Source organism: Marmota marmota, unplaced genomic scaffold (genome assembly GCF_001458135.2).
Source record: "Marmota marmota marmota unplaced genomic scaffold, marMar, whole genome shotgun sequence".
In the NCBI taxonomy this organism is placed as follows: Eukaryota; Metazoa; Chordata; class Mammalia; order Rodentia; family Sciuridae; genus Marmota; species Marmota marmota.
Window position 1 is genome coordinate 6,648,117 of NW_026000076.1, and position 27,583 is coordinate 6,675,699.

At 33.7% G+C, this 27,583-nt stretch overlaps 1 protein-coding gene and 1 non-coding gene across 9 annotated transcripts in view; both read left to right on the forward strand.

The window, feature by feature from the left end:
- Positions 1–27,583, forward strand: part of Evi5 (ecotropic viral integration site 5) — a 205,605-nt gene that overhangs the window by 151,718 nt on the left and 26,304 nt on the right. For all 8 annotated transcript variants that reach the window (XM_048814448.1, XM_048814446.1, XM_048814445.1 and 5 more), the window contains one exon: positions 16,553–16,648. In XM_048814448.1, coding sequence (XP_048670405.1) covers positions 16,553–16,648 — 96 coding nt within the window. The remainder of the gene's footprint in view (positions 1–16,552; positions 16,649–27,583) is intronic.
- On the forward strand, positions 5,711–5,897 carry LOC125620146. The gene has a single exon (XR_007351729.1). It is a non-coding gene; the product is annotated as a U2 spliceosomal RNA (small nuclear RNA).

A 27,583-nucleotide genomic window follows, 5' to 3' on the forward strand; every position in this document is an offset into this window, starting at 1 on the left:
TGAAGTCACGAAGAGGCTAACACTTACCACATTTACCGTTCTGATTAATTTTTCTCGGGGTTAAGTACAAATCAGTAGTAACTTACTATGGCTTAGTGGTTGCTATTGATGTTTCAGTTTGGTTATATTGATTAATCAAGTTGATTACTTATCACATTTCACGGATTTACTCAAATCATTGGGTTTTGTTCTGCTATAGTAATTTCATATGCAGTTATAACTTGCTTTGAACATTTTTGCTTTAATGCATGAATTAAAAATAACAAATTAGAATGTAAAAATTCTGCCATGTTGCAAGTTAATATGATGGCCTCTGTGACCGTTGAACCTAGTTTCATAAGACGGTCTTAAAAAAAAAAGTGTTATTTAACCTTTAAAACAGTAAAGGAATTGTTTTTTAAGTTATCTCTAAAACGGTTTGATTTTTACAAAACTTAGAGAAGTTCACTATACTTTGTGTACCATAATTTCAGTTTTTATTAGACTTTTCATCTGTGGATATAATATAAAACATTTTTTAAACGTAAGCTTTACACTTGTATTTGAGACTAAGCAACCTGCATTGTGTCATGACCCATCTAATACCACAAACCTTCTGTAATACTGCTCCCAGAGAAAAACCCACATCCTATGTATAACCTTAGATTTATTTTGAAATCTCTATGAAAAGAGCATAAGGAGATTACTAATTGTTTCTGTTATTTCCTTTAAGGGTGTGATGTCTAGCTGTAAGCGATGTTTTCAATTTTAATTGCCAGGATTAAAATGTTAAGATGTATTAAGTAGTTATTTCATGTTTTAAAGTTAATATGTAAGACCTTAATAACTAATTATCAGCCTTTGAAAAATTAAATTTCTGAAGGAAATTCAAAAAAGGAGAAGGCTGTGGCACTTCCAGCAGCCAATACATACAATCTAAAAAAACCAATGGCTAGTACGATACTAGTAAAAATTGCAAATTTAAGTGATAAACTAACTTTCCTTTATATTTTACTAATTCCTGTTCTTATTTTTATTTGTACTCTAGATTTGTGTTCTTTATGTAAGTTCTTAGGATGGGTGCATAGTTCCAACATTACTTCTATAGTATTTTGGGGAGGGGGGTTATGATTTGTTTTTGGTACTGGAAATCAAACTCAATTACAGTATTTTTTAAATTTATTAATCACACATCAATAGGAGAACATTTAAACCATGGTATATTCATACTCTAGAATATTTGACTTCCTTTAGGAAGAATAAGGAAATATCTCTATAAGACATTATGTGATTAAAAAGCAAATTATGGGAGGGGCTGGTGTTGTGCCTCAACAGTAGAGCGTTCCCCTAGCGTTCCCTTAGCGTGTGGGAACCACTGTATTTGTTCCTCAGCACCATATAAAAATAAATAAAACAAAGGTATTGTGTCCAACTACAATTTAAAAATATATGCATATATATATGTGTGTATATATATATTTATAATTTTTTTAAGCAAATTATGGGGCTGGGGTTGTGGCTGTGCGGTAGAGTGCTTGCTCAGCACATACGAGGCGCTGGGTTCAATCCTCAGCACCACATAAAAATAAATAAATAAATAAAGCTATTGGGTGCAACTACAACTAAATATATATATATATTTTTAAAAAAGCAAATTATGGACAGAGTATTTGTCATATTTCCACTTGCATGAGTTAAATAATTTATGCAGGTATCTGTATATGAGTGTTTATGTAAAGTGTGTGCATGTGTGTTGAAGACAGAATATGCTTATCTGTACATTTTAAGTATATAATGAGTACATTACTATATATGCTTTTAAATCCATATGCATATATGTTTTTGTTACGTATAGTGATCTCCATCAAAACTGTTGAAATATTCACCCTGGACATTATAAAGAGCTTGATGCACAGGAGTAGCAAAGGGTAGGAGCTCACTCTTTATATGAATTATACAATTATCACAGTTTTCAAAATGCACATTCATTTAAATAACTTTTAAGGTATTTAGACAGAATATAAGAATCAAAATTCCCAAATAATTATAAGAAAAAAGCAACAAAGGAATCTGGTCAACTTAGCGAAAGTACAGCACTTGTTCTATGGCCCTAATATCCCCGAGTTGTCTGGATCCTGCCTACTTCTGTGATACCTCTTTTAATTTTTTTTTTAGTTGTAGATGGACACAATACCTTTATTTTATTAATTTATTTATTTATGTGCTACTGAGGATCAAACCCAGTGCCCCATGCGTGCAAAGCAAGCACGCTACCACTGAGCCACAACTCCATCCCCTCTCTGGTACCTCTTAACCTACATTCCCCTTTACAAGTTGATTGAAGCAACATCCACTTTTTTGCGTTTCTCAAATAAAGATCTTTCATTCCTACATTAAGGCTTTTGTTCTTTCTCTTTCCTACATTTTCAGTTTCCTTGATCTTCTCATGGCTGGTTCCTTCTCATCATTTAAATCTCAGCAGTTACTGACTCAAAGATTTTTCCTGATCATCATATAAAGTAGGACCCTTACTCACTCTATGTCATCATCATATTTTACTTTTGGTGGGGGGTACTGATGATTGAACTCAGGGTCACTCAACCACTGAGCCACATCCCCAGCCCTATTTTGTATTTTATTTAGAGACAAGGTCTCACTGAGTTGCTTAGCTTTTGTTGAGGCTGGCTTTGAACTCGTGATCCTCCTGCCTCAGCCTCTTGAGTTGCTGGGATTACAGGCATGCACGGCCACTGTGCTCAGCTTTTTTACATTTTTAATGACTCTTACCAGTGTCTGAATTTATCTTCACTTTAAAAATTAACTTTCATACATTTTATACATATATTAGAACTTTGTCATATTTACTACTGTATGCCTATTACCTGGCATATAATAGGTACTGAAAAATTTTGCTGAATTAATTTTTATAAAGGAGAAAACAGTCACAAACAAGAGGAACATTCTATACCATTAAGAACAGGTACCAGGTTCTAATTATAGACAATCCTCAGACTTAGAATTTTTCAACTTTATGTTGATGCAAAAATGATGTGCTTTTAGTAGAAATGAGACTTTAGATTTTGAATTTTGATGTTTTTGTGCTACTGATATGCTGAATACTGTTGTCTCCCAAGTAGCAGTGAGCTGCTGCTGCCCATCAGTCACATAATCCCCAAGGTAAATAACCAGTACTCTGCAGTGCAATGTGTTGCTGACCTGTGATGTTCATAAACTGGGTTTATTAGATATACTTTGGATTTTTACAATCGGACATAACCCCATTATAAATTGAGGAGCATCTACATTTTAAATAAATACATATTTACATATTTAAATAAAGATACATTTATTTATATAAATGTTGCTCCAGAGGTAGATTAAAACATCTCAGAATTACACCAACCATCTGACAAAAAAGTAAATAATAATGTTTCTAAAAGGTAAAAAAATATTTTCCACCAAAAGCAACCTGAGAAGAAAAGGAGCATAACCTAATGCAATAAACTTTAAAAACTTACAGCTAACAAAATAAATAGGCAGTTATAGAGCAGAGAGCCCCAGCAAGTCATGGCTTCCTAAGTCAGCTGTCTGTCCCCTCCTGTCCCACACTCCAAGCTCTGTAGGCAAGTCAGCAGAATCCTAAGAGAATTCATTCACATCCCAAGGGTGGAGAGAAAGAAAACAAGTGTTTAATTTTCCAACTGGGAAGTGGTAGAGACTTCTCCAAGAACCAAGGCAGTGAGAGAGATGAGACATAGACACCTGTCTTAGCTAAAACGAAGGCCTAGAGCAACCATCATGCTTACTTTTGAGATACACTCAGAATCCTAAACTTAGCTTGGGGGATATAGTCCCCAAATTAAATGGTGCAAAATATCTAAGAACATCTCAGAAGAGTAAATAGAGCCCGAGTTTAGCCAGGTTCTTTCTCTCCTTGTGCTGTTCCCTTAGTTGAAAAGTGAGAGTGAATTTGAGAGTGGAAGACAAAAGAAATGGATCTCAAATGCTGCAGAGAGTTATTGTTAGCCAAATTATTAGAGTATTTGGAACACATGGACAGTCATATACTATGAACATGATGAAAAGAGATGGCTTGGCATTATGGTTTATGTTATTATAACAGAGAAAGAGAGAGCATTTGCAAATCAAAAGTTCCAGTGGGGAGGATAGGTATTTCAAGGATAAGAAAGGAATTACAGTGACTTCACACTGTAAAAACAACATAAATTCAATAAAGTTCAGATATCAAAAAACAAGATGATAATATGAGGTCAACAGGAAGATTTCTAAGAAAACAAACTGAAGCCAGCATATTATTGCAGAAATCACAAAAGTTTAGTCTATTCAGTGAATAAAATTATATTCAGTCGATGATACTAAAATGTAAAAAATATTGGCATGGAGGAAAAGCTTGAAATAATCAGAATAAATAAAAAGAATATAGAACTATTAGCTAACAGACATAGATGACAGATAACATAACAATAAGTGTAATTGGTATTCTGTAATATACATAAGATATATTCAAAATAAAAAACAAGTCAAGCACAGTAGTGCATGCTTGTCATCTCAGCAGCTCAGAAGGCTGAGACAGGAGGATCCCAAGTTTGAGACCAGCCTCAGCAATTTAGACTCTGTCTCAAAATAAAAACGTAAAAGTTCTGGTGATATAGCTTAGTGGTAGAGTGCCTCTGGGTTCAATCCCCAATCAAAGGAAGGAAGGAAGAAGGGAGAAAAAGAAAAGAGAAAGATAAGTTAGTTAACAAGCCTCCTGTGAGGAGAAATACACTTAAGGTTCCAGTGGGGAGGATAGGTATTTCAACGATAAAAAAAGAATTACAGTGACTTCACACAAAGGGGCCTTGCTACAAAAAGAGAATTTATTATTTTTGTTTCATTTTGGGTTTTTGGTTTTTGGTTTTTGTTTTGTTTTGTTTTGTTGCAGTTCTGAGGGTCAAACCCAAGGCCTCAGGCATGCCTGCTAGCACTGTGCCACTGAGCCACATCTCTAGCCTGTGAGAATTTATTTCTTAATCTGTATAAAGTCTTGTTTAAAAGAAAGATGTAGTGATAAGAATCCAGAGTAAGGAAGTAGTCATCATAATAGTCATCAAGCTAAAAGAAGAGGATCTGGAGTAACAGCAATAGGGGTAAAATGACAAAAAGAGGAAATAATTTTCACATGGATCCAGAAGAGCCTTTTGGAATTAATTCTTGAAAAAGTTTTGGTATCTGATTTACACCACTGTCTAAAGGACTTGTCAGGATCTTAATTTAGCTAGTATGACAGTGTTTATCATTAGCAAATGGAATATATCACCATACATCTTTTTCTTGTCCAAAAAAGACACAACACAAAAGAGTGCCTATTGGTCCTATTTGAAGTTTAATTCTGTGGTATCCAAGAAAAGGCCAAAGAATAAAAACAGAGATGAATCTTTTACTGAGCTAACTCCCATAAGTGAAAAATGAGGAATCAAAATAATTCCATTATATAGAAAATGAATCAAATTTTCTTTAGCTACAGAGTTTTCCAGCCATGTGAGCACTTTCAGTTAACAAGGTAAAACTTAATGAGTGCCTATTTGATACTTTTCCTTTTATAGCAAGTCTTCTCTTTCTTAGAGGTATTGTGGTTGGTGGAACACTAACAATATACTTTTTCAGAATTTTAGTCCTATTCTATAGAATACTTTTTCTCAGTGAGACAGATGACAAAAGTAACAGGCCGATCACTTCTGAACCTTTTGGCTAGGATAAGTGTAGTATCCATTCTTATCAGTTTAATATCTGATATATCCTCTATCCAAGGACAAGTTATCAAATGGATTTGGAGCAGGGAGATGAAATAGGAGCTTGCTCTACCCTCTCCATATATCCCCCTGGTATTGCAGTCTTCCAGGAACAGTGTATCCCCTTGGGGGGAAGATAGATAGCTAAAAGTCTTTTATGTATGATTAAAATGATACCAAATATAGACAGAGTTATATTTGTTTGTTTGTTTTATGGTGCTGGAGATGAACCAAGGGCCTTATCCATGCTATCCATGCACTGTACCGAGCTTCACTCCCAACCCTGGAGAAAGTTCTTTGAATTTCATAGGATTAAAAAATTAAACCTAGGCGGCATGATGGCACATGCCTGTTATCCCAGCCTGTCAGGAGGTTGAGATAGGAGGATTGCGAATTCAAAGCCAGCTTCAGCAATGGCGAGGCACTAAGCAACTCAGAGAGACTCTGTCTCTAAGTAAAATACAAAATAGGGCTGGGAATGTAGTTCAGTGGTTGAGTGCCCCCAAGTTCAATCCCAATACCAAAAAAAAAAAAAAAAGGCAAAAACAAAAAACCATAAATAAATAAATTCTATAGGTTAGTCTCTTACTAAGAAACCAAAAAAGCCTGGTTGTGGTGGCATACACCTATAATCCCAGCAACTTGGGAGGCTAAGGCAGGTGGATAACAAGTTCAAAGCCAGCTTCAGCAACTTAGTGAGACCCTAAACAACACAACCAGACCCTGCCTCAAAATAAAATAGAAAAAGGGGATTTGGGATGTGGCTCAGTAGTTAAGTGCCATGGGTTCAATACCCAGTACAAAAAAAGAGAGAGACCCAAAAACCCCCCGCAATTACCAATATTTATTGTTTATATTTTACCAAATATTTGTAAAGGTAAATAATAAAATACATATATAAATAACAAAATATATATTTACCAGTGTATTATATAAAAAGCTGTCTTCTAGTGCTATTCTTATAAGTTTTCTGCTTTTAAGATATTTAATTTTCTTTGCCTATGTCTTCCATAACTAACTCCCTTTATCTAACCTGCAACCTTTTTTTATGTATATATATATATCATACCTATTTGGTTTGAAAAAGGAATAAAACTATTCCTTAGAGTTTCATTGGAGTAGGAGGTTTTTCTGTTTTAGCTTGAACAAATACATCCTTCAAAAAGCTAACAGTGTCATGAAAAACAAAAAATACAGAAGGGACTATCATACATTAAATGAGACTAGGGATATATAATAACCAAATATAGCATGAACCTTAGTTTGATTTTGGACAGAAATAAAACATTTGAATCGTTTGGGGAAAATTTGAATAGGAACTGTATATGTTCAATGATATTACGGAATTACTGTTAAATTATTATAATGGTATTTGGTTACATAGGACAGTTCCTTATAAGATGCATTTTGGAGTTTATAGTAAAATGTCATGATATCTGTAATTTATGTTCAAATGGTTCAGAAAAAATATGTTTGCATACATAAGTACATTGCATGCATAATATATGTTGGATTATGAATAGAAAGAACAGAAGCTAATATGGCAATATACTAATTGGTAAATAAAACTAAAGGGCATATGGTGTCATTTTACTGTTACTTCAGCTCTTCTATAGATTTGAAAATTTTGAAAACTAGAATGTAAATAAAAACCTAGATCTTTTATATTTGCCTCCTGGTCTAGGGTGCTTTCTGCTACCTCACTATTACATCTAGTACATTAACTAGATGTTAACTGGTTCAGTTCTCAAAAACTCGTTAATGAATTGTTTGATCATATAGGGTATTTAAAAACCCACATCTTGAAACACAGCTTTTAAAATCAGCTATCTTCCTGTCTAAGGAAGTGTTCTTCCTGTGGCAAGATAGGGTAAATTATAACCAACATTAAGAACATAGATAAAGAAACAAACAAGAATGGCCTTTTAGACATGCTTATTACAATTTCTTTTTAGCAAAATAAACCTGAATAAATTTATACATTTAAGCAGGTTTTGAGTTCTTTTCTTTCTCTTGCCTTTTTTAGTGGTTATGCATTACTAAACCCACTTTCTCCCCAAACACTTGTTCAGAGCAACTTAACATCATACTCATCTTGGTTTTATTGCACTGTAACATACAAACACATGTTGCTTAGAACCATAGAAAATACTTTTTTAAATTTTCTTTTTAATCTTCTGGCTTGCTGTACCACCACATTTAATTATTCAACTTTTAAATGGTGTATTGGAATGAAGTAGATGTAGGAAAGTTACCTCTGAATAAAATATCTACTTCCTACTACACAGATAGTTTTTCTACTTTTTTTTATTAGTTGCTCAAGACAATACAATGATCTTGACATATCATACATTTGATTCAAATAGGGTATGAATTCTCATTTTTCCACGTGTACAGATTGCAGGATCACATTGGTTATATATCATGTGTATACATACAGCAATCCTAGTGTCAGTTGTATTCTGCTGCCCTCCCTATCTATCCCCCCCTCTCCTCCCCTCCCCTAACATCACTTTTTCTATTTTTTTTTTTTTTGTGGGCCACACTTGTTGGTTTTTCAGTAAACTATAGATTATGTGACACACACTGGGCACATCTGTCTCTTCCTCTTCATTCCTTTTATTGTGGGAATAAAGTAGGTGAATGTATATGGCAAAGGCCACTAGTAGTCCAGGTAGTTGAACACAAAAATCACTGCTCTTATTAGTACAGTATTCCTCTATACGCACACTTGTTATATTAGAGAATATAGCTTATTTTACTATGTCAAACCGTTGCCAAATAAATAAGTTAAAAAATTGGAATATTTCCCTCATTTATTTTCATATCTCTTTACAAATATTGATGCTTCCAAGTGCTTAAAGAATTATTTTCCTGGTCCCCAAATCTTTGGTTTTTCTTCATTCTTTAAAACAGTTACCTTAGTTATTGGTCATAGGGGTCATGTGTGTGGAATTTTCTCAGATCCTAAACATTTTGTTTAGTTCCTCATCATACCTTACCAAACTTTAAAATAATATTTTCTGTTTGAGAGCTAGGTTAACCAAGAAAAGGATTTGAGTTCAAAATTGAACCAACCCCTGAAGACAGGGAACTGACCAGCTGAAACTTAACATGGAAAATAATGTGAAGTGAAACTGATAGCAGAATTGAAAGAAATTAAATTAAGGACTCTTGACAGTTTCCCTCTATTTATGTTTTAAAATATATTCACTCTGGAAATGTGGAGAATATATGTAAATAAGTTTGTGAGTCTTGGTCATTTACCATGGTGCATTTTTGTTATATGTAAAATTAAACTAAAACATAATAAAATTAAACAGGGAAAATACTATTGGACATCCTTAGGAAATAGATTGTCCTATTAGGAATTTAATAATAGTGGGATATGATTATATATATATTAATGGCTTGTACTCAGAATTTTGAATTAGTGTTTAAAAAGGGTTGATTTTCTTATTAAGACCACTGTGTTTCAAATGTAGCCTACACTATGGCTATATCAGAGCAGATTTCAAAGCATACTGATTTTCAGGACCCCCTTCCAGTTATTTAGAATTCAGTAGGTCAGGAGTCTGTTTTCTTCATCTTTATGTTTATAAAAATTCCAAAATGATACTTCTCCACAGTCATCTTTGGTAACCATTGTTTTAAATATTTCCTAGGTTATATTGTTTATATTATTGTATTCACTTAGCCATATCTTTAAAAATATTTATTTGGGTAAAAACTTTATTTTGGACAACACAGATGCCAGTTTATACTGGCTTAGATTATAAAGAGGACTTATTGCCTCATATAATTAAAAAATTTAGAAGTATAATATACTCTGAAAAGGTTTGATTTGTGCTCCAATACGTCATTAACCATGATACTATAGACTGCTCTCTTTGTCATTTCTGCCCTCAAAAGGTTTTCCTCCTTATGTAAAATTGACTAAAAAATGAGCTTTGTTTAGCTGGGGATATAGCTCAGTTGGTAGAGTGCTTGCCTTACATGCACAAGGCCCTGGGCTCAATCCCCAGCACCACCACCACCAAAAAAAAAAAGAGAGAGAGCTTTATGTCCATATACAAATTGAGTATCCCTTATCAAAAGTCACATGAAATCAAGGATTGGAATTTTCCACTTGTAACATCATGATAGTGTTCAAAGAGTTTTAGAGTTTGGAGCATTTCAGATTAGAAAAGCTCAATGTGTATGATTAAATCTTAGTATAAATTAAGAATTTATTAAAACAATAGAGCTTAAAAATAGTGTCAAGTTATAATTCATCTCTGTAATCTTTTTTTAAGTTATGTTCATTTCATCCCTTTTTTAAAATATAGATTTTTTAATTGTAGATGGACACAGTATATTTATTTATTTATTTTTATATGGTGCTGAGGATTGAACCCAGTGTCTCACACATGCTAGGCAAGCGCTCTATCATGGAGCTCTAGTCCCAGCCTTCATTTCTGTAATCTTTTGCAGTAGATTTTGTGGTTATTCCTATCTCCCATTATATAGTGTCAACAGTATTGAAATTATCCCACCCTAACCGCATAGGTAGGACCTGATTTGTAGGGTCTAGACAAATCATAATAATCACATCTTGTTTGCAGTTATTGATTCAGTGGTTGCTCAAATAATGTGACATTCAAAAATTTTACTCAGTTATGGTGTATAGCTTCTTTTTAAAAAAGTTTCTTGGGCTGGGTTGTAGCTCAGTGGTAGAGTGCTTGCCTTTCACATGTGAGGCTCTGGGTTTGATCCTCAGTACCACATAAAAAAATAAATAAAAATAAAGATATTCTGTACATCTACAACTAAAAAAAATTTCTTTTTAGTTGTTGATAGACTTTTTATTAATTTATACGTGGCGCTGAGAATAGAACCCAGTGCCTCACACATGCCAGGCAAGTATGCTACTGAGCAATAGCCCCAGCCCCGATGGTGTATAGCTTCTTATTCTGGATGTTATTATAGGTTGAGCATCTCTAATCTGAAAATCCAAAATGCTCCAAAATATGAAAATTTTGAAAGTAACTTGATGTCATGTGTGCAAATTCCACACCTGACTTTACATGATAGATTGCAGTCAAATGAGGTGTGCTGAGAATAATGTATAAAATTACTTTTAGCCTATGTGAATAGGAGTTTATAAAACATTAATCAATTTCTTGTTTAGACCTGAGTCCCACTCCTGAGATATCTCATTATGCATATGCAAATATTTTTAAAAATCTGGTATCCAAACAAACATTTTGGAGGAGCAATACTTAATCTGTGTTACTTGTCAGTAGTAATACAGAACCTTATTCAGTAGAACAAAGGATAGATTTTTAAATGAAGAGTCAGTAAGTAACCTTTAGAAGATGTGACTTTTTATATATGTAAATGAAGTACAGTGTGGACCAGTGCTTACTTTTTATCAGATAGTGGGAAGAAATGGGAAATGAATTGTTTTATGTAGTTTTTACTTTATAAGATATTCATCTACCATCTTGGCAATCTTATTTTTTTATAAATTTCAAAGTAAGTTACATTGTTACACTTTTATCCTTAAACACTTAACATGCATATCATATCATTAACTAAGTTCTTGTTGACATTTTGTATCAGAGCCTTATAAACAAAACTGTCTAGTTTAAGGCCTTAAAAGGAATCATTATTATAGACATCATAATTGTAGTTGCCAACATCCAAAAATATATGAGAGTGAAATGTACATCTATGCCTTTTACAAAGGTTACTTTATGCTCTTTTGATGTAAAGATTCATTTATGATGAGACAAAAGGTATGCATTTAAGGTCTCCAGTGAAAGTACAGAATATCAAAATTGTTGATATTGAGTCTCTTTTTCTTTAAGTCTGTTACTTTCCAATTAGTTGTACTTAGGAAACTAGCTAACTGGCAATCTGTTGTTATCAGCTAGACCAAAAGAAAACCTCAAGAAAATGCAGGTTTCTGGTAAATTTATTAGTGTAGCTGACATTTTCCCACCTGCTTATCAGAAACAAACATGTGGACACTGTTTGAAAATAGAAAGCTATAAAAATACTTGGAAAAATCTAAATCATTAGATAATTAACTGTCTCGGGCTGCATGCAGTGGTGCACGCCTGTAATCAGCTTGGGAAGCTGAGATAGGAGGATTGCAAGTTCAAAACCAGCCTCAGCAGTGGCAGAGGCACTTAGCAACTCAGTGAGACCCTCTCTCTAAATAAAATACAAAATAGGGCTGGGGGTGTGGCTCAGTGGTTGAGTGCAATCTCTGGTACCAAAATAGAAAAAAAAAGAAAAAGAAAAGCAAGATAATTAACTGTTTCAGAAATGAAATAAAATTGATACCCACTTAGAATATAGTAATTTTTTGTATGCTTTTGGTATTGTAAATATATATTCCAGTTGAATACTTACAGAGTATCCTAAAAGACTTTGAAGTAACATCTTAAATGACTGCCTGTTAGAACAACATAAAAATCACAGACTTTTAGATAAATAGTAATTTGAACATTTTAATTTATTAAATAACATTTAAGATAATTCTCACTTTTTACTTCTGTTTTGAATTTTTCTTACTGCAGGGTCACTGCTAGAACCTGGAACTGCCTAATCAGCTTTCCTATTTCCTCAGTTTACCAGTTTTGCACTCAATTGTTATTCATTTTGTGTGTGTATCTTTACAGAAGCAGTAGTTTAATGGAAATCATAGTCTGGCTTCTTGCATGTAAAATTTTGCATCAGAAATCCAGCATTATGTTTTACAAAGTTGTACTTCAATCTGAAAGGACAACTGTATACAATTGAACTTAATCAAGTAATAAAATGTTTTCTTTTTGAAACTTTGACTTTTTCCTTAATGAATAAAAGACACCTGGGGCTGGAGTTGTGGCTCAGTGGTAGAGCGCTTGCCTGGCATGTGTGAGGTCCTGGGTTCAATCTTCAGCATCATACATAAATAAATAAAATGAAAAGTCCATTGACAACTAAAAGAAATTTTTAAAAAAGACATTCAAGGAACTTTTTTTAAGTCATAAAATCTAACAGGGCTTCTTTGTTTCTTCACAAGCATCTTTTCAGTGTCTTTTTAAAAAAATTTTTTTTAATTGTTAATGGACATTTATTTTATTTGTTTATTTGTGTGGTGCTAAGAATCAAACCCAATGCCTCACACGTGCCAGGAAAGTGCTCTTCCACTGAGCTACACCCCCAACCTCAATGTGTCTTTATTTTTTTTTTCAAGTTAAAAAACACTCCATCTTTTTTATTGTTAATTTTCTTAGCTGTCTTCTTTTTCATTAAATACTATCTTTTCTCCAAGAAATAAAGTATTATAATAAAGCTTGTAGCTAAACCCTACTAATAATCATCTTTAGAAGGAAACAGATCTTTAAGGATACTTTGTTGCTTTTTAGAAAACAGATTTAAATGATTCCTAAATTTCTTCAGAACTTTTTTTCAATTGCAATTTTGCCATGAATTACTGTTACTGTCAATCTACAGCCTTTCAAACTAGCTACTATAGTCTTTCTGCATTCTTCAACTTCTTCCTTAAAATGTTAGAGCTTATCTTGGGCTTTGTAGGTTTTTGTTTTATTTTTACTTTTTTATTTTTTTTTTATACTGGGGTGTTGGACCCAAGGGTACTATATTATGGAGCTTCATCCCCAGTTCTTTTATTTTATTTTTTTTAATACAGAATCTCACTAAATTGCTGAGGCTGACCTCAAACTTGTGATCCTCCTGCCTCAGCCTTTCGAGTCTTTGGGATTATAGGCATGCACCACTATGCCCAGCTTACCTTGGGCTTTATCATTTTATTTGCTCTGATAATTTTATATTATCCTACATCTTTCTACTAGTGATTTCATCTTTCATTTAATCATTTAAGGGAATGAATATGATATGATGCCAAATTAGATGACAACAACAACAAACACCAAAATGACAGCTGAACACAATATGCAAATAAGTAACCCTCATTAGTCCTTTTTATAAGTTCCATTTACATAGCCTGCTCTGCCATTTCTCGTGTTACATGTGGGATTTGGAGAATATATTCTATAAGAATAATGGTTTTGAGCATTCTCCCCCCTTATACTTTTTTCTCCTTGCTGAATTCTTCCTTCCTGCTTCACTCATTTATTCCTCTCCACTTGGCACCTTCTCCTCCACTTTGAGGATATATAGGATTTAGAATGAGTAAGTCTAATGCCAATAAAAATCTTAGGATGATACAGTTATGAAACAGATTTTTATTGTTTATTAGTCTTCTATTGTTCGGTTGTTATTGTTCTAGGCCTTTGAAATATTTTATTTAAAAAGTGGGATGATTAAAAATAAGATGCAGACATAAGTATATGCAAGTGGTATTAGACAGCTATAAATCGATAATTACGGTCATTAACTTAAGGCCATAAATGCCTATGGTTGTATTTCTTCCCTAATTCCTTATAGATTATAATTCACATTTAAATCAGCAGAGGCTAAAATAAATGACAAAAACTTCTATAACAAATCCAAGAAAGCTAATTTGCTTGGACTGTTGCTTAAATCTCTCTGTACTCCCATCTACTTCATTCTCATATTTGGAATACTGTAAGGTAAAAATATATCAACTCTCTGTGTAACTCCTAGGCAACTAATTTGCTCACTTTTTCATTTAAGTTTTCTCACCTCTGAAGCAGGAATAATAATAGTATCTATCACACAGAATTCTTATGATCATTATCCCCAAAGGGCATAGAACAATTCTAGGTACATAAGTGTCTCTATCCACCAGAGCTCCACAAGAGAATTAGGCCCTATAGAGAAAAATGATTTGAATTAGTTCTTGTACTAGGAGTACCTAGTAAGTACCAGTTCAGATGCATAGGAATTATTAAATCATTTACTTGTAATAATGCTGTAGGCATCAGGGCTTAATTCCTTTGAGGAACCTCAAGTGAAAAGGCCTCATAGTTGCTCAGAATATTTTAACTATTATTATTTTGGTTGCAAATGACAGAAATACATATTCAAACTGGTTTACTTAGTTGTTTCCTAAGTGAAAAAACAAGGAAGGCTTCAGAGATGGCTTTTTATAATTCTGACTATCTCTACCATTCTGTTGGTTTTGGCCATTGGGTCAAACTAAAATTTCTAACTAAATTTTCAAAATATAGACTTATGGCTAAAAATTATGTTTTTAGGACATATTTAAGAAATTAGCGTATTTGAAATATAGTAGTTTCTAAATAAGAGTTCATTCTTAGATAATTGTATCTGGTAGTTATGTGTTTAAATATATAAGAAAAATATTAAAGTCCTGGAAAAGCTATATTTATGCTTTTTTATCTACACTAATATTAGTTACATTGACCCAATTTATTAAGGTTTTTAAGATAAGCTGCCAAAACAAAAAGAACAAAATCATAAAACAAAAGGTGGGGTGTACAGAAATAACTTGAAGAAGGGATTTTGAAGTACAGACCAAGGGTAGTTAAGGATACGATCAAGGTGTCAAGGACAGTTAATTCAAAAGAGCACATTTATAGGAGTGGTGCCTTGACTTCACAGGGTAGCTATCCATTCTGTGGCTGGAGCAGTTCCAGTTATTTCTTCTTCCAAGGATGTTAGGGGAAATAAAAAAGTGGATGTGGACTTGGCTTTATGCAGAGGTCTAAACCAGATTTCCAGGGTCCCCTCTTACTGTGCTTTTGAAAAAATAGCAAGAGGAATCTCCACTTTGGAAAATGTTCTTCCATTGTAACCCATTGTTCTCAAGGCAGTCATACAGGCCCTAAGACACATTTGAAACCTACTTATAAAAAATGTAAATACTCAGTACTAAGATTACTTTTATAGAGATTGCAAAGCTGTCTAAAATTATAGTGTACATCTTTTTTGTTCTATGTGCACCAATATTGATGATCTTCAGGTTGTATTGTTGGGAGAGATCAGCAAAGTGTAGAACAGCATGTTTAATGTCTGTTGTATGGGTAAAAATAAGTGAGTATGTGTTCATATGTCTTATACATTATATATGTACAAACTATCATGGGTAGACTACACTAAAAAGCTAATAACAATGGTTATCTCCATGGAAGGAAACTGATTAGTTGGTAACTGTTAAAAGTAAGCCCATACTTTTTCAGTATTAGATATTTAGCAGATATCTCTGATCAGAGCTTCAGAACATTCTAAGCATCCACACATGGCTTCCTAATTATAAATAATCTGGAGATACCAAACATAATTATGAAATTATGATTTTTTTAAGTACTGGGGTTTGAATCCAGGGGACTTTACCACTGAGCTACATCCCCAGTCTTTTTTATTTTTAGTTTGAAGAGAGGGTCTTGCTAAGTTGCTGAGGCTGGCCTCAATCTTGGAAACTTTCTGCCTCAGCCTCCCTGAATTGCTGGTGGTTTTACTCTTTTAAGCCTGTTAGCTGAAAAGTTCACATTTGTTTTCAGGTAGTATAGGGAAAAGGTAGGCTGCATGTGGTGGCACACACCCGTAATCCCAGCAGCTTGGGAGGCTAAAAGAGGCCATCAAGGCCCACATCAGCAACTTAGCAAGGCCCTACACAACTTAGTGAGATCCTCTCTCAAAATTAAAAATAAAAAGGGCTGGGGATGTGGCTCAGTGGTTAAGTACACACCCCTGGGTTCAATCCCTGGCACCCCCCCCACAAAAAAAAAATTACACACACACACGTACGTATACTTATGCTGCTCTATATCTTGAAATATTTGAGTACATTCTATGAAAATTGTCTTTTGTTTTTGCTTTATTGTATTATCACAAAACAGAAAGAAGAAGGAAAGCTTCAAGGACAGCTTAACAAGTCTGATTCTAACCAGTATATTAGGGAACTGAAAGATCAGATAGCAGAGCTGAATCATGAGGTAAGTGATAAATTTTGATCTTCACATATTTCTTTCTTCCTTCCTCTGTATTGTAACAACACTGTATTACTGGTTGTAAGACTGAGACTTTTATGTTAAATTCTATCTGAATTTTTGATTATAATTAATATAATATTTTAGAAGATTATCTTTTTGCAAGTATTCTTCTGTTCTAATATTGTAGATTTGTTTTCCTTCAACCTCTGATTATGACCTAAAATGATCGATTAATATTTTCATGAAAAATATTTTTGTTGTTGTTGTCTGAAATTCTTTGATAGTTTTCTTAGGTTTCAAATTTGCCTCAGTTAAACGAAAGTTTTCCTTACAGATATAGAACAGGTTCGTGGAACTTAACTGTTGTGGGTAGAGGGAAGTCTTTTTACTCTTGCCTGCCTTTCTCCCTCATGGTGGTATTACTGAGATTGCAAAAAAGGATACTTGCCTAACTTCAGTTAACAGATTTCTTAGTATTTGAATGCTTTTTAAACTGGCACTACCTAGAACCTGTGAAATCCAACACATGAAATTTTCCTAATTTTACTAGATATTATACTAGTTTATATTACTCAAACTAATGTATTTTGACACAAGAGATACTCTGTGAATGTGGCTCTTAAGTCGACTTCCCTATTCTTTATTATTTTCTAATGACAAATATCTGGCAACACAAATAAAAAAGTATATTTCTTATTTTGATTTTTTTTTATAAAATAGTGTTTAGTTACAGTGTTGAGATTTGAAAGAGTAGCATAAACTTGATTTGTTAAGAAAATAAAAGAAGATGAAAGAAACTCATTTTGGCTGCTAAATGATTTTAAACCTCAAAGGAAAAAGTTTAGAAATTACCCTTTCCTGATATTACACACTTCAGTTGAAGTCTGAGTGTTTTTAGGTAATACCTCCTGGAGGTAGTCAATCTAAGAGTAAATTCCAAGTGAAAAAGAACCAAACCATAGGCAAAAAGATAAATATTAGATGTAGTTCAATTCAGTTTATCTTGAAATACTAAGGATCATTCCTGTAAATATTAATTTTTAGCCATGATAACATTTGAAGGATTCAGTATTCTATGTAATCTTTACCTTATTGTGTACATTTTTTATAATCTTTTTATCTACAGCATGTATGAAAGAAAACAGTTACAAAAAAAATAAGCCATATTCTAGAAATCCTTATTCTTTTGAAAACCCTACAAATTATTCCTTGTGTTTGAAAGGTGTTCTCAAAAAAATTGTGACTAAAATAAACAATCTCCCATTTAAATTTTTGAGGTCTAGTGATAAGGAATCATTAATGTTGCTGAACTTTTAGAAAAAATTACATCAAGATTGGCTGATTGATGTAATTAAAAATTACATCAAGATTAGTTTTATTCTAAAACTAGGCTAAAAAAAAATCAGTCAACAAACTTTAATTTTGCTTATCATATGACCTGACTAAAAATAATGGTATTTTTTTTAATGTGGCACTTGTGAAAGCAGTTTCTTTTCTTATACAAACATGAAAACTAAACACGATAGAATTTTCTTCTGTTAAAGAGCCAGATGGTGCTGGGCTCCAGTGGTGCACACCTGTAATTCCAGCAACTGCAGAGGCTGAGGAAAAAGGATTGCAAATTTGAGACCAGCCTTGGTAACTAAATAAGACTCTTGGCAGGTTAGCAAGATACTGTCTCAAAATTAAAAAAAAAAAAAAAGAAAGAAAGAAAGAAAGAAAAGAAAAAGGAACTGGGGATATAGCTCAGTGGTAAAGCACTTCTGGGTTCAAGCCCCAATACCAAAAAAAAAAAAAAAAAAAAAAGGNCTCAAAAGACAAGCCAGACAAGATGGTACATGCTATCCTAGCTCAGGAAAGGATGGGGAAGTTCATGCAGGGTGATTACAAATTCCAGGTCAGCCTGGGCAACTTAATAAGACCCTGTCTCAAAAATTTAAAAAGGAGCTGGGGACATAGCTCAGTGGTTGAGTGCCCCTGGGTTCAATCCCCACTTCTGCAAATTAAAAAAAAAAAAAATTGAGGAGGAGGAGGAGAACTAAATCGTGCAAATTAAAGAGAACAATTTGTGATAAGATGCTAATAACTTCATGGTTCAGAATAGCCAAAGTCCTGGGCTTAAGCAGGCCCTAGTCAGAAGTCATGGGAGAGAGATGGGAATAGTACAGTACCGCTAGGGACCACACATGTAAGAGTTCAGAGGTAAGCATGAGAACAAAGTTGGGAGTTTAGAGTGGGTGAGATTCAACTAAAGGATAAATTGACTAAGTTGGACTAAGGCATAGGAAGGAAGAGTAAACTAAGCAGAACCAGATTATGGTGATTCTTTAAAGCTAGAAAAGGTAATATGAAACCATTGTGGGTATTCACTTGGAAGTTCTGTTTCATTATATTTCCTGAGCATATTTTATTTTTCACCTGTTTAAAAGTTTTATCACTGAAGAGCATAAATGACAACAAGTGAAAAATATAAACCAAGTATTGATTGTGTAGGCTTTCTACAAAAATTACTATTGTAATTGCTATTTTATTGTTGGATCAGCTCTTTTGAAGTGGTTAAATACAGGGCTGGTGATGTAGCTCAGTGTTAGAGCACTTGCCTAGCATTTGCAAGATTATGGTTTGATCCCTAGTCCCAAAAGAAAAGTGATTAAATACAGTACCTCTTTTTTATTCCACTATTTTCATTGTTTGATAGAGCACTTCACAGTTTAAAAAAAGATAACCAAAGTCAGTCTAATTTCTTCAATTTAACATTTGTATATTGGAATTTGCCCTAATCATTGGCTTTCAATATGAAAATTTACTGCAAAATATCAATAATTGTATTTTGAGAATGTGACTGTTAATAGTCACTTTGTTCACTGATTTTTTAAAATTTCTCTATAATTGAAGAAAATGTTGAGAAAAACTTTACACTTTGATCTTCCTGAAGACAACTGTGACCCTTTAGCATAGTCAGCTGGATGAAATAATGAAGTAGGTTATTTTTATGAGTAGCTGAATACATTGTTATTCTATAAAATAATTATTATTTATAGACTACCCACTATGAGCATAATATTGTGTCAGACACTTTGTAGTTATTATTCCTAACCCTCTTAATAATCCCATCTGAAAGTGGTCCTCATTTGCATGAGTGTGGAAACTGAAACTCAAAATCATTATCTTGCTAGGCATTATATGAGCAAGAAATGGTAGAATCAGGATTTAATTTAATTTGGCTTGTTCTTTTTTAAAAATATTTTTATTAGTTGTTGGTGAACCTTTATTCAGTTAATTTATTTATTTGTATGTGGTGATGAGAATCACATCCAGTGCTTCACCCATGCTAGGCAAGCACTCTACCATTGATCCACAATCCCAGTCCTGACTTGTTCTTTTCTATACTGCTTACAGAGACATTAGATTAAAAAACTTGTCATCAGTATCTAAAATCTGAAGAAGGTACTTACTAACAGTATTTTAACTGTGTTGTTCCCCCACCCCCCGTTACAAATGAATTTTTCATATATTCAAAATGAGTGCTGCAGTTGACCTAGCCACAAGAACTAACTGTCTCTCTCTGTTGGCATTGCAAAGGGAGGTTTATCTGTACTTCCTGCAACTTACTGTGATCCATTCTAGTGCCTTCTCTCACTCCCAACCCGTTGTAATCCCTTATTTCCTGATTAGTTTTGCTTCTTATTTTTTTACTTATTTTCCATAGGAATTTTTAAAGTTAGAGCCTTTTACACATTGCCATTGCCTTCAGAGAAGCCATTATGTGGAAACCCTTGTTTACATAGACCTAACAAGAGCTGGGGTTAAATCTTACTGAACTTCTTACCCCTTGTCCTCATAGACAAGAACCTGGCTATCGAAGTGCTTTTTCCTATCCCATCCTCCTACCTATCATCAGAGTACCTGCTATGCACTAGACATTGAGTTTATAACTGAAAATAAAGATTGAAATACAGTTTACACTCTTAAAGGTCTCATAGTCTGCAGTGGAAATAGGCATACAAATAAATTGCCACGCGATATGAGAAGAATTGCAGTGTAGTGACTATAATTTATTGTTCTGTGCCAGATTTTGTACTGTTATACTTGCTATTGTTTATTTAAGTCCTCATAGTAGTCCTATGAAGAAGGTAACATCATTGTCATTCATGTTTTACATTCGATAAAACATAGGTCTGGGGAATAAAGTAACTCCCCACAGTCATGCACTAGTCAGTAAAGAGGTGGGATTTTTTTTAGGTCAGGTTACATATAACTTATACATACACTTAAGTCCACACACTCCAAGCCCAACCACCATATGCTATGTAGCCTCCTTAGAAATATAACGGGATAAGATGGTAACAACAACTGGGACAGTTTTGAAAAATGAAATTTGTCAGGCAAATTGATCATCTTGAAGGTTTAAATCAGAAACGTGAAACAAAATTACAAGTTCTGGGAATTAATAACCACCTCCTTTTGCAACACAGGAGTATCTTCTTAACAGCTGCTGACCACCAAAAACAAATGATATATTTTGTAAATGCCAGGAAAAGGAGATAGAAGAAGGTTGAAAATATTCTGGTTTAGAAGACAGAGGAAATGTACTCAGGACTCATTTAGATACAGACATCTGGGAAATCAATCTTATGATTCAATCAAATTGTCAGCTAACTAGACTTCCCTGGGTCTTTTTGAGCCTTGCTATCATTTACAGTATTGTTTTATGGGAAAATGCATATTAGCCAACTGATTAAAAAATGTTTTTGGAATACAGATATATTTTTACTTTGTCTTAATAGTAGTGTGATGGTTGTAGTTCTGGTGGATGTTCTAGGAATTACAGACTAAGGATCGTCCACTTATACAAAAAGTAGACTATTCTTCAGGTTTGTTGAACATAATGATATCTAAATAAAATAATCTTAATGTACTTTATGTTCTTACCATTTTACAAAAGCAGTTCTAGTTCCGTTTGATTAGTATATTTTCTGTGTAGAGCAAATTTTCTGTATTTTTATTAAGCTTTCTGTGTTGTAGCTTCTAAAAGAGATAGTGCAGAACCTTTGGATAATTATTTTAATCTTTGTAAATATTCTGTAAAATTAATATTAATCCCATTTGATAGGCTCAGAGAGATTAAATAACTTGTCCAGGGTCACATAACTTAGTAGTAAGTTGCCAAAGCTAGAATTCAGGACCAGGACATTCAGTTAGATCACAAACATATTCAACTAGAATAAAGTAAAACCAAACAACCTATATACATTTTTTAAAAGAAAGAAAAATCACTTTAAATTATTTTTATTCATTAGTACCCTTCCTTGTTCCAGATGGGATTAAGAAAATTTACAAATATTATACAATAGCAAACCACAATTTGAGAAAAAAGAAAGAAAACTACTGTATATATAAAATATGGAAGCGTGAATAAGACTAATGTAAAAATGCATATCTGTGTATTTCCTGTAAATGGGCCTCAGACTTGGCTTTAAGATTTTTAGTAGTCAACACAAAAGGGAAATTCTGGTCACATAAACATTTCAGAGTATCTATATGATAAAAACAGACCTACTAAAAGAGCCAAACTCTTTCTGATACTAATATTAAATGCTTTTTTATATATTGTTTCTTCATAAAGGAGACTGAGTTTGAGCTTTCTGGTTATTATCTTTAATATTGTTTAACATAATTGATTTAAAATTATAAAAACTGAGGTATTTAAATAACATAAATTTTATTTAAAAACTTCCAGATAGAGAAATAATATAGAAAAGTGCCCAAGTCCCAAGTTTATAGCTCAATAAATTATCACAAAGTAATTATACCATTCCTGAGAAATAGACCCCAGAATCCCATTAATACTTTCTTCCAAGCACTTCTCACTCTCCCTCCTCAAAGATAAATATGATCTAGAACTTCTAATATAATAATTTGTTTTTGAACTTTATATAAATGGCTTCTTGGGTTATGTATTCTTTTGCTCAACATTGTGAGATTTTTACTACATTATTTTATGTAGCTATAGATTATTCCTTTTCATTGCTGTATAATTTTCCTTTATATAAGTAGTTTATTCTACTGATGAATATTTGGATTATTTCCAGTTAGGTCTATTAAGAACTTTGCTGCAAATAGTTATGCACATTTACATCTCATGAGCAGTAAAGAAAATTCTTCCTGTTCTCCATCCTGATCTGCATATGAAGTTGTCACTCTTTTTAATTTTAGCCATTCCCAGTGACTGTGAAAAGGTTTTTCATTACACTTTTAACTTCCATTTCCCTGATTACCATGACTGGATACCTCCCCACCCCCAGCATCCAGAACAAGTTTGACATGTAATAGGAACTTCATGAAAAAGTTTTTAATGAATAAATGATGTTTGTGAAATCCTTTGCAGATAAGGTGACATAAAATAGGAATGTTAAGAAACTTCTGATGTACAAAAATCAGTGGGAAGAATATTTCAGACAGAAGAAGCAACTAGCATGAAGACCCTAGAAAAAAATGAAATGGGCTTTCTGAAAAAACACACTAGTGTGACAAGAATATAGTGGAGGGTAAAAAAGCGGTATAAAATAAGAGAGTTTGGTGGGATCAGATCACATAAAATGCTTTGTAAGTCAGTATATGTATTTGTTTTATTCCTAGTATAATGGCTAGCCTTCAGATGGTTTTAAGAAGGAAGTGATCTCATTTACTTTGCCTGCTTTATGGTGAACTGATTGTAAAAAAGAAATAATTGAAACAGGGAAATTCACTAAGAATCATTACATTAGTCCAGGTAATAGCGAAGGTGGCTTAGAAAGACTGGAGAAGTGGAAATATTAGAATGTTCATGTAGTAAAAGTATGTTTCCTTCATAAGAGAAAGCAATTGATGACTTCATGACTTCAGATATTTTGACTTGAACACATAAGTGAATGGTTGTTTGGTGCCTTTTTTTTCTTTTTCTTTTTTGGTCAATGAACCTTTTTAAAATTTATTTATATGCGGTGCTGAGAATCAAACCCAGTGCCTCATACAAGCTAGGCAAGTGATCTACCACTGAACTACAACCCCAGCTCTATTTGTTCTTTTTTCTATATACATGACGGTAGAATGTATTTAGACATATTGTACATACATGGAATATAACTTATTCTAATTAGGATCCCATTCTTTTGTTGTACACAATGTGGAGTTAAACTGATTGTATATTCGTATACAAGGACAGGAAAGTTATGTTCGATTCATTCTACTGTCTTTCCTATTCCCATCACTTCCTTCCCTTCATTCCCCTTTATCTAATCCAGTAAACGTCTCATCTTCCCCTCCCTACCCTCCCTTGTTGTGGGTTAGCATCCACATATCAGAGAGAACATTCAGCCTTTGGTTTGGGGGGACTGGCTTATTTCACTTAGCATGACATTTTCTAGTTCCATTCATTTACCCACAAAGGCCATAATTTCATTCTTTTTAACCACATTTTTAATCCATTTGTCTGTTGTAAGGTACCTGGGTGGTTCCACAGCTTAGCTATTATGGATTGAGCTGCTGTAAACATTGATGTGGCTGTGTCCCTGTAGTATGCTGATGTTAAGTCCTTTGGGTATAGACTGAGGAGTGGGATAGCTAGGTCAAATGGTGGTTCCATTCCAGGTTTTCTAAGGAATCCCCCTACTGGTTTCCAGATTGGTTGCACCAATTTGCAGTCCCACCAGCAATATATAAGTGAACCTTATGCTGACATCCTTGTCAACATTTATTGTTACTTGTATTCTTGATAATTATCATTCTGACTGGGTAAAATGGAATCTCAGTGTAGTTTTAATTTGCATTGCTCTAATTGCTATAGATACTGAATGTTTTCTCATATTTGTTGACTGACCATATTTCTTCTTCTGTGAAGTGTCTGTTCAGTTCCTTTGACCGTTTATTGATTGAGTTATTTGGTTTTTGGTGTTAAGCTTTTTGAGTTCTTTATATTTCTAGGAAACTAATGCTCTGTCTGAGCAAATGGTAAAGCTTTTCTCCCATTCTGTAGACTCTCTCTTCATATTCTTGATTGTTTCCTTGGCTGTTAAGAAGCTTTTTAGTAACATCCCATTTACTGATTCTTGATTTTACTTCTTGTACTTTAGGAGTCTTACTGAGGAAGTTGGTTCCTAAGCTGACTTGGTGGAGAGTTGGGCCTATCTTTTCTTCCAGTAGGTGTAGGGGGTTAGTGTCATTTTGAATGATGTTAGAAAAGTTAGATGAGTTCTGTTTTGCTTATGTTAAGGTTGAGATTCTCTGAAACATTTAAATGAAAATATCAGGCTGTGGATATGGCTTTCCAAAAAAATTATGTGAATTTATAATGTCACTGCAATGTACATGCTTCCTTATACTGTTGATATGCTGGTTATTCTTTTTTAAAAAATTAAGATTACTAATTAAGATTAAACAACTTTAGCGGTTATCTCAAAAGATGTAGTAGTCATCGTTGTTGTCGTCATCGTCTTTGGAGTGGGAAAGGCATTTTTATAAAGGGGTTCCAGGACCAAGTTCTGAGGCACTCCTAACCTAAAGAGAACAAGAAAAGGAGACCAAAATTATCATTGAGGTTGGAGGAAAACCAAAGAAAGTGGAGGTAAAGGAATCACAGGAGGAAACTTTTTTAAGAAGAAACCATTTCTGGGGCTGGGGTTGTGGCTCATTGGTAGAGTGCTTGCCTCGTACATGCGAGACCCTGGATTTGATCCTCAGCACCACATAAATAAGTGAAATAAAGGTATTGTGTCCAACTACAACTAAAAATAAATATTTTTTTAAATAAAGAAGAAAGCATTTCTGCAGTTATTGTAATTAGATTTTAAATGTCCCTGATCCTCTGAAGAATAAACTTTATTTCTGGCTTTGGGTCATAGCAAGATGGCAGACAAAAAGAAGAAAAAGGAGAGCATCTTGGACCTTTCCAGATGTATCAACCAGACATCTGGGTGACATTTCAGGATGGCCTGGAAGCCAGTGGAATCCTGAAGGGGTTTGACTTGCTCCTCCTCCTTGTGCTTAAAGGAACCATTGAGTACACAGGAAATGTCAACAACTAGTACAGACTCACAGAGGGAGGATACATGCCATCTGGTGGTTAAGGTGGATGGCTCTGCTGCTTATCTACCTGCAAGATGGCATGGAGACCATCCCTACTCCTTCCAGCAGCAGGAACAGGGAGCTTCTAGATGCAGGGCAGGGTCCTAGATTCACAGATATCTCTCCAGAATCAGATGATATCATCAACATCTAGAACAGAAAGTCCTTTTTTAAAAAAAATTTTTTTTAAGTTGACATGGACAAATGCCTTTATTTTGTTTTATTTTATTTTTATGTGGTACTGAGGATCAAACCCAGTGCCTCACATGTGCTAGTCAGGTGCTCTACCACTGAACCACAAGTCCAGACCCCAGAAAGTCCTTTTTGTATAGGCTGAATTTTTGTTTTCTAAATAAGAAACCTGAAAACCATTTATCAGAGATTGATTGATGTAAGAATTTGAGAGAAGGAATGATCCAATTTCTCATTGACTACTATAGTATGCTATAAGCAACATACAACCTAGGTAGATAAAAACAACTTTCTTTATAGGAATGGTCATTTCATTGGTTTTCAGTACCCAGAAGGTCTTCAACCACCTTGTCTCCTTTGTTGAGGAAACCGTTTTTTAAGTTTAATCATCATATCTCTCAGGAATCTTGTTTGATTATTTCTGCCAGCTAAGTAGGTAATTAGGAACTTGAGTAAATAAAGAAAATCCAAACAAAGCCTTAACTGAAATTTGTCTCAGAGAATGTTTACATAAACACTCAAGTTTTTAAAATTCTGGTAACTCCATTTGATTACACCTAATCTATAGGTTTAATTAAATATCTACAAAAAGTACTTTTAATGTCATAAATACTCATAATATAGTTTTTATAATATTTATATTAATATTATTAAAATGGTATTTTGAAATAAGGGACTTTAAGATAATCAAAAGACATGTACAGGTGGGCGTGGTGAGGCATGCCTGTAATCCCAGCAGCTTGAGAGGCTGAGGCAAGAAGATCCCAAGTTCAAAGCTAGCCTCAGCAAAAGAAGGCACTAAGCAACTCAGTGAGACCCTGTTTCTAAATAAAATACAAAATAGGACTGGGGATGTGGCTCAGTGGTCAAGTGCCCCTGAGTTCAATCCCCGGTAACCTGCCGCCCCCACAAAAAAAAAGACAGTGTACCCTTTACCCTTGTATTTGTCAATTTAAAAGTAATTAATAAAATCGTTGGAACTTGAAAAGATTTTTTTAAATATTTTTAAAAGACTCAGTAAACACTAATCTTCATCTAGGAATTAAAACTAAAATATTAAAAATAGAAAAGAACATGATCATTTGATTCTGTGGTCAATGATAGCTTATTTTTTCTTTATTTTATACTGAATAATGCTATCTATTTATTTTTACTTCTTTAACTGTATGCCTACTCTATATTGCCTGTTTCTATCAGTCTTCATTTTCTTTGTATATTGCAAAACTCCAGGTATGATGTTTAGATTACAGAGTGATCCCAAGAATAGAATTAACATTCTTACCCACAAACTGCATTGACTGCAGCAGTGTAATTCAGAGGCAGAAAAAAAATTTTGAAAATAGTGGTTTTTATTTGTACTGATGACTACTGATGGTTGAAGTTTTAATTTTAAAAATTTTAATGTTTAACAAAAATGTCAACACAGGCTTAGACATTCACATATGTTTTTGCAATAGAAAGTGTCAGTTTTCCTAGAATAGCCACTTCTTTTTTTTAATATTTATTTTTTAGTTGTAGTTGGACACAATACCTTTATTTTATTTATTTATTTTTATGTGGTGCTGAGGATTGAACCCAGGGCCTTGCACCTGCTAGGCAAGCTCTCTACTGCTGAGCCACAACCCCAGCCCCGAATGGCCACTT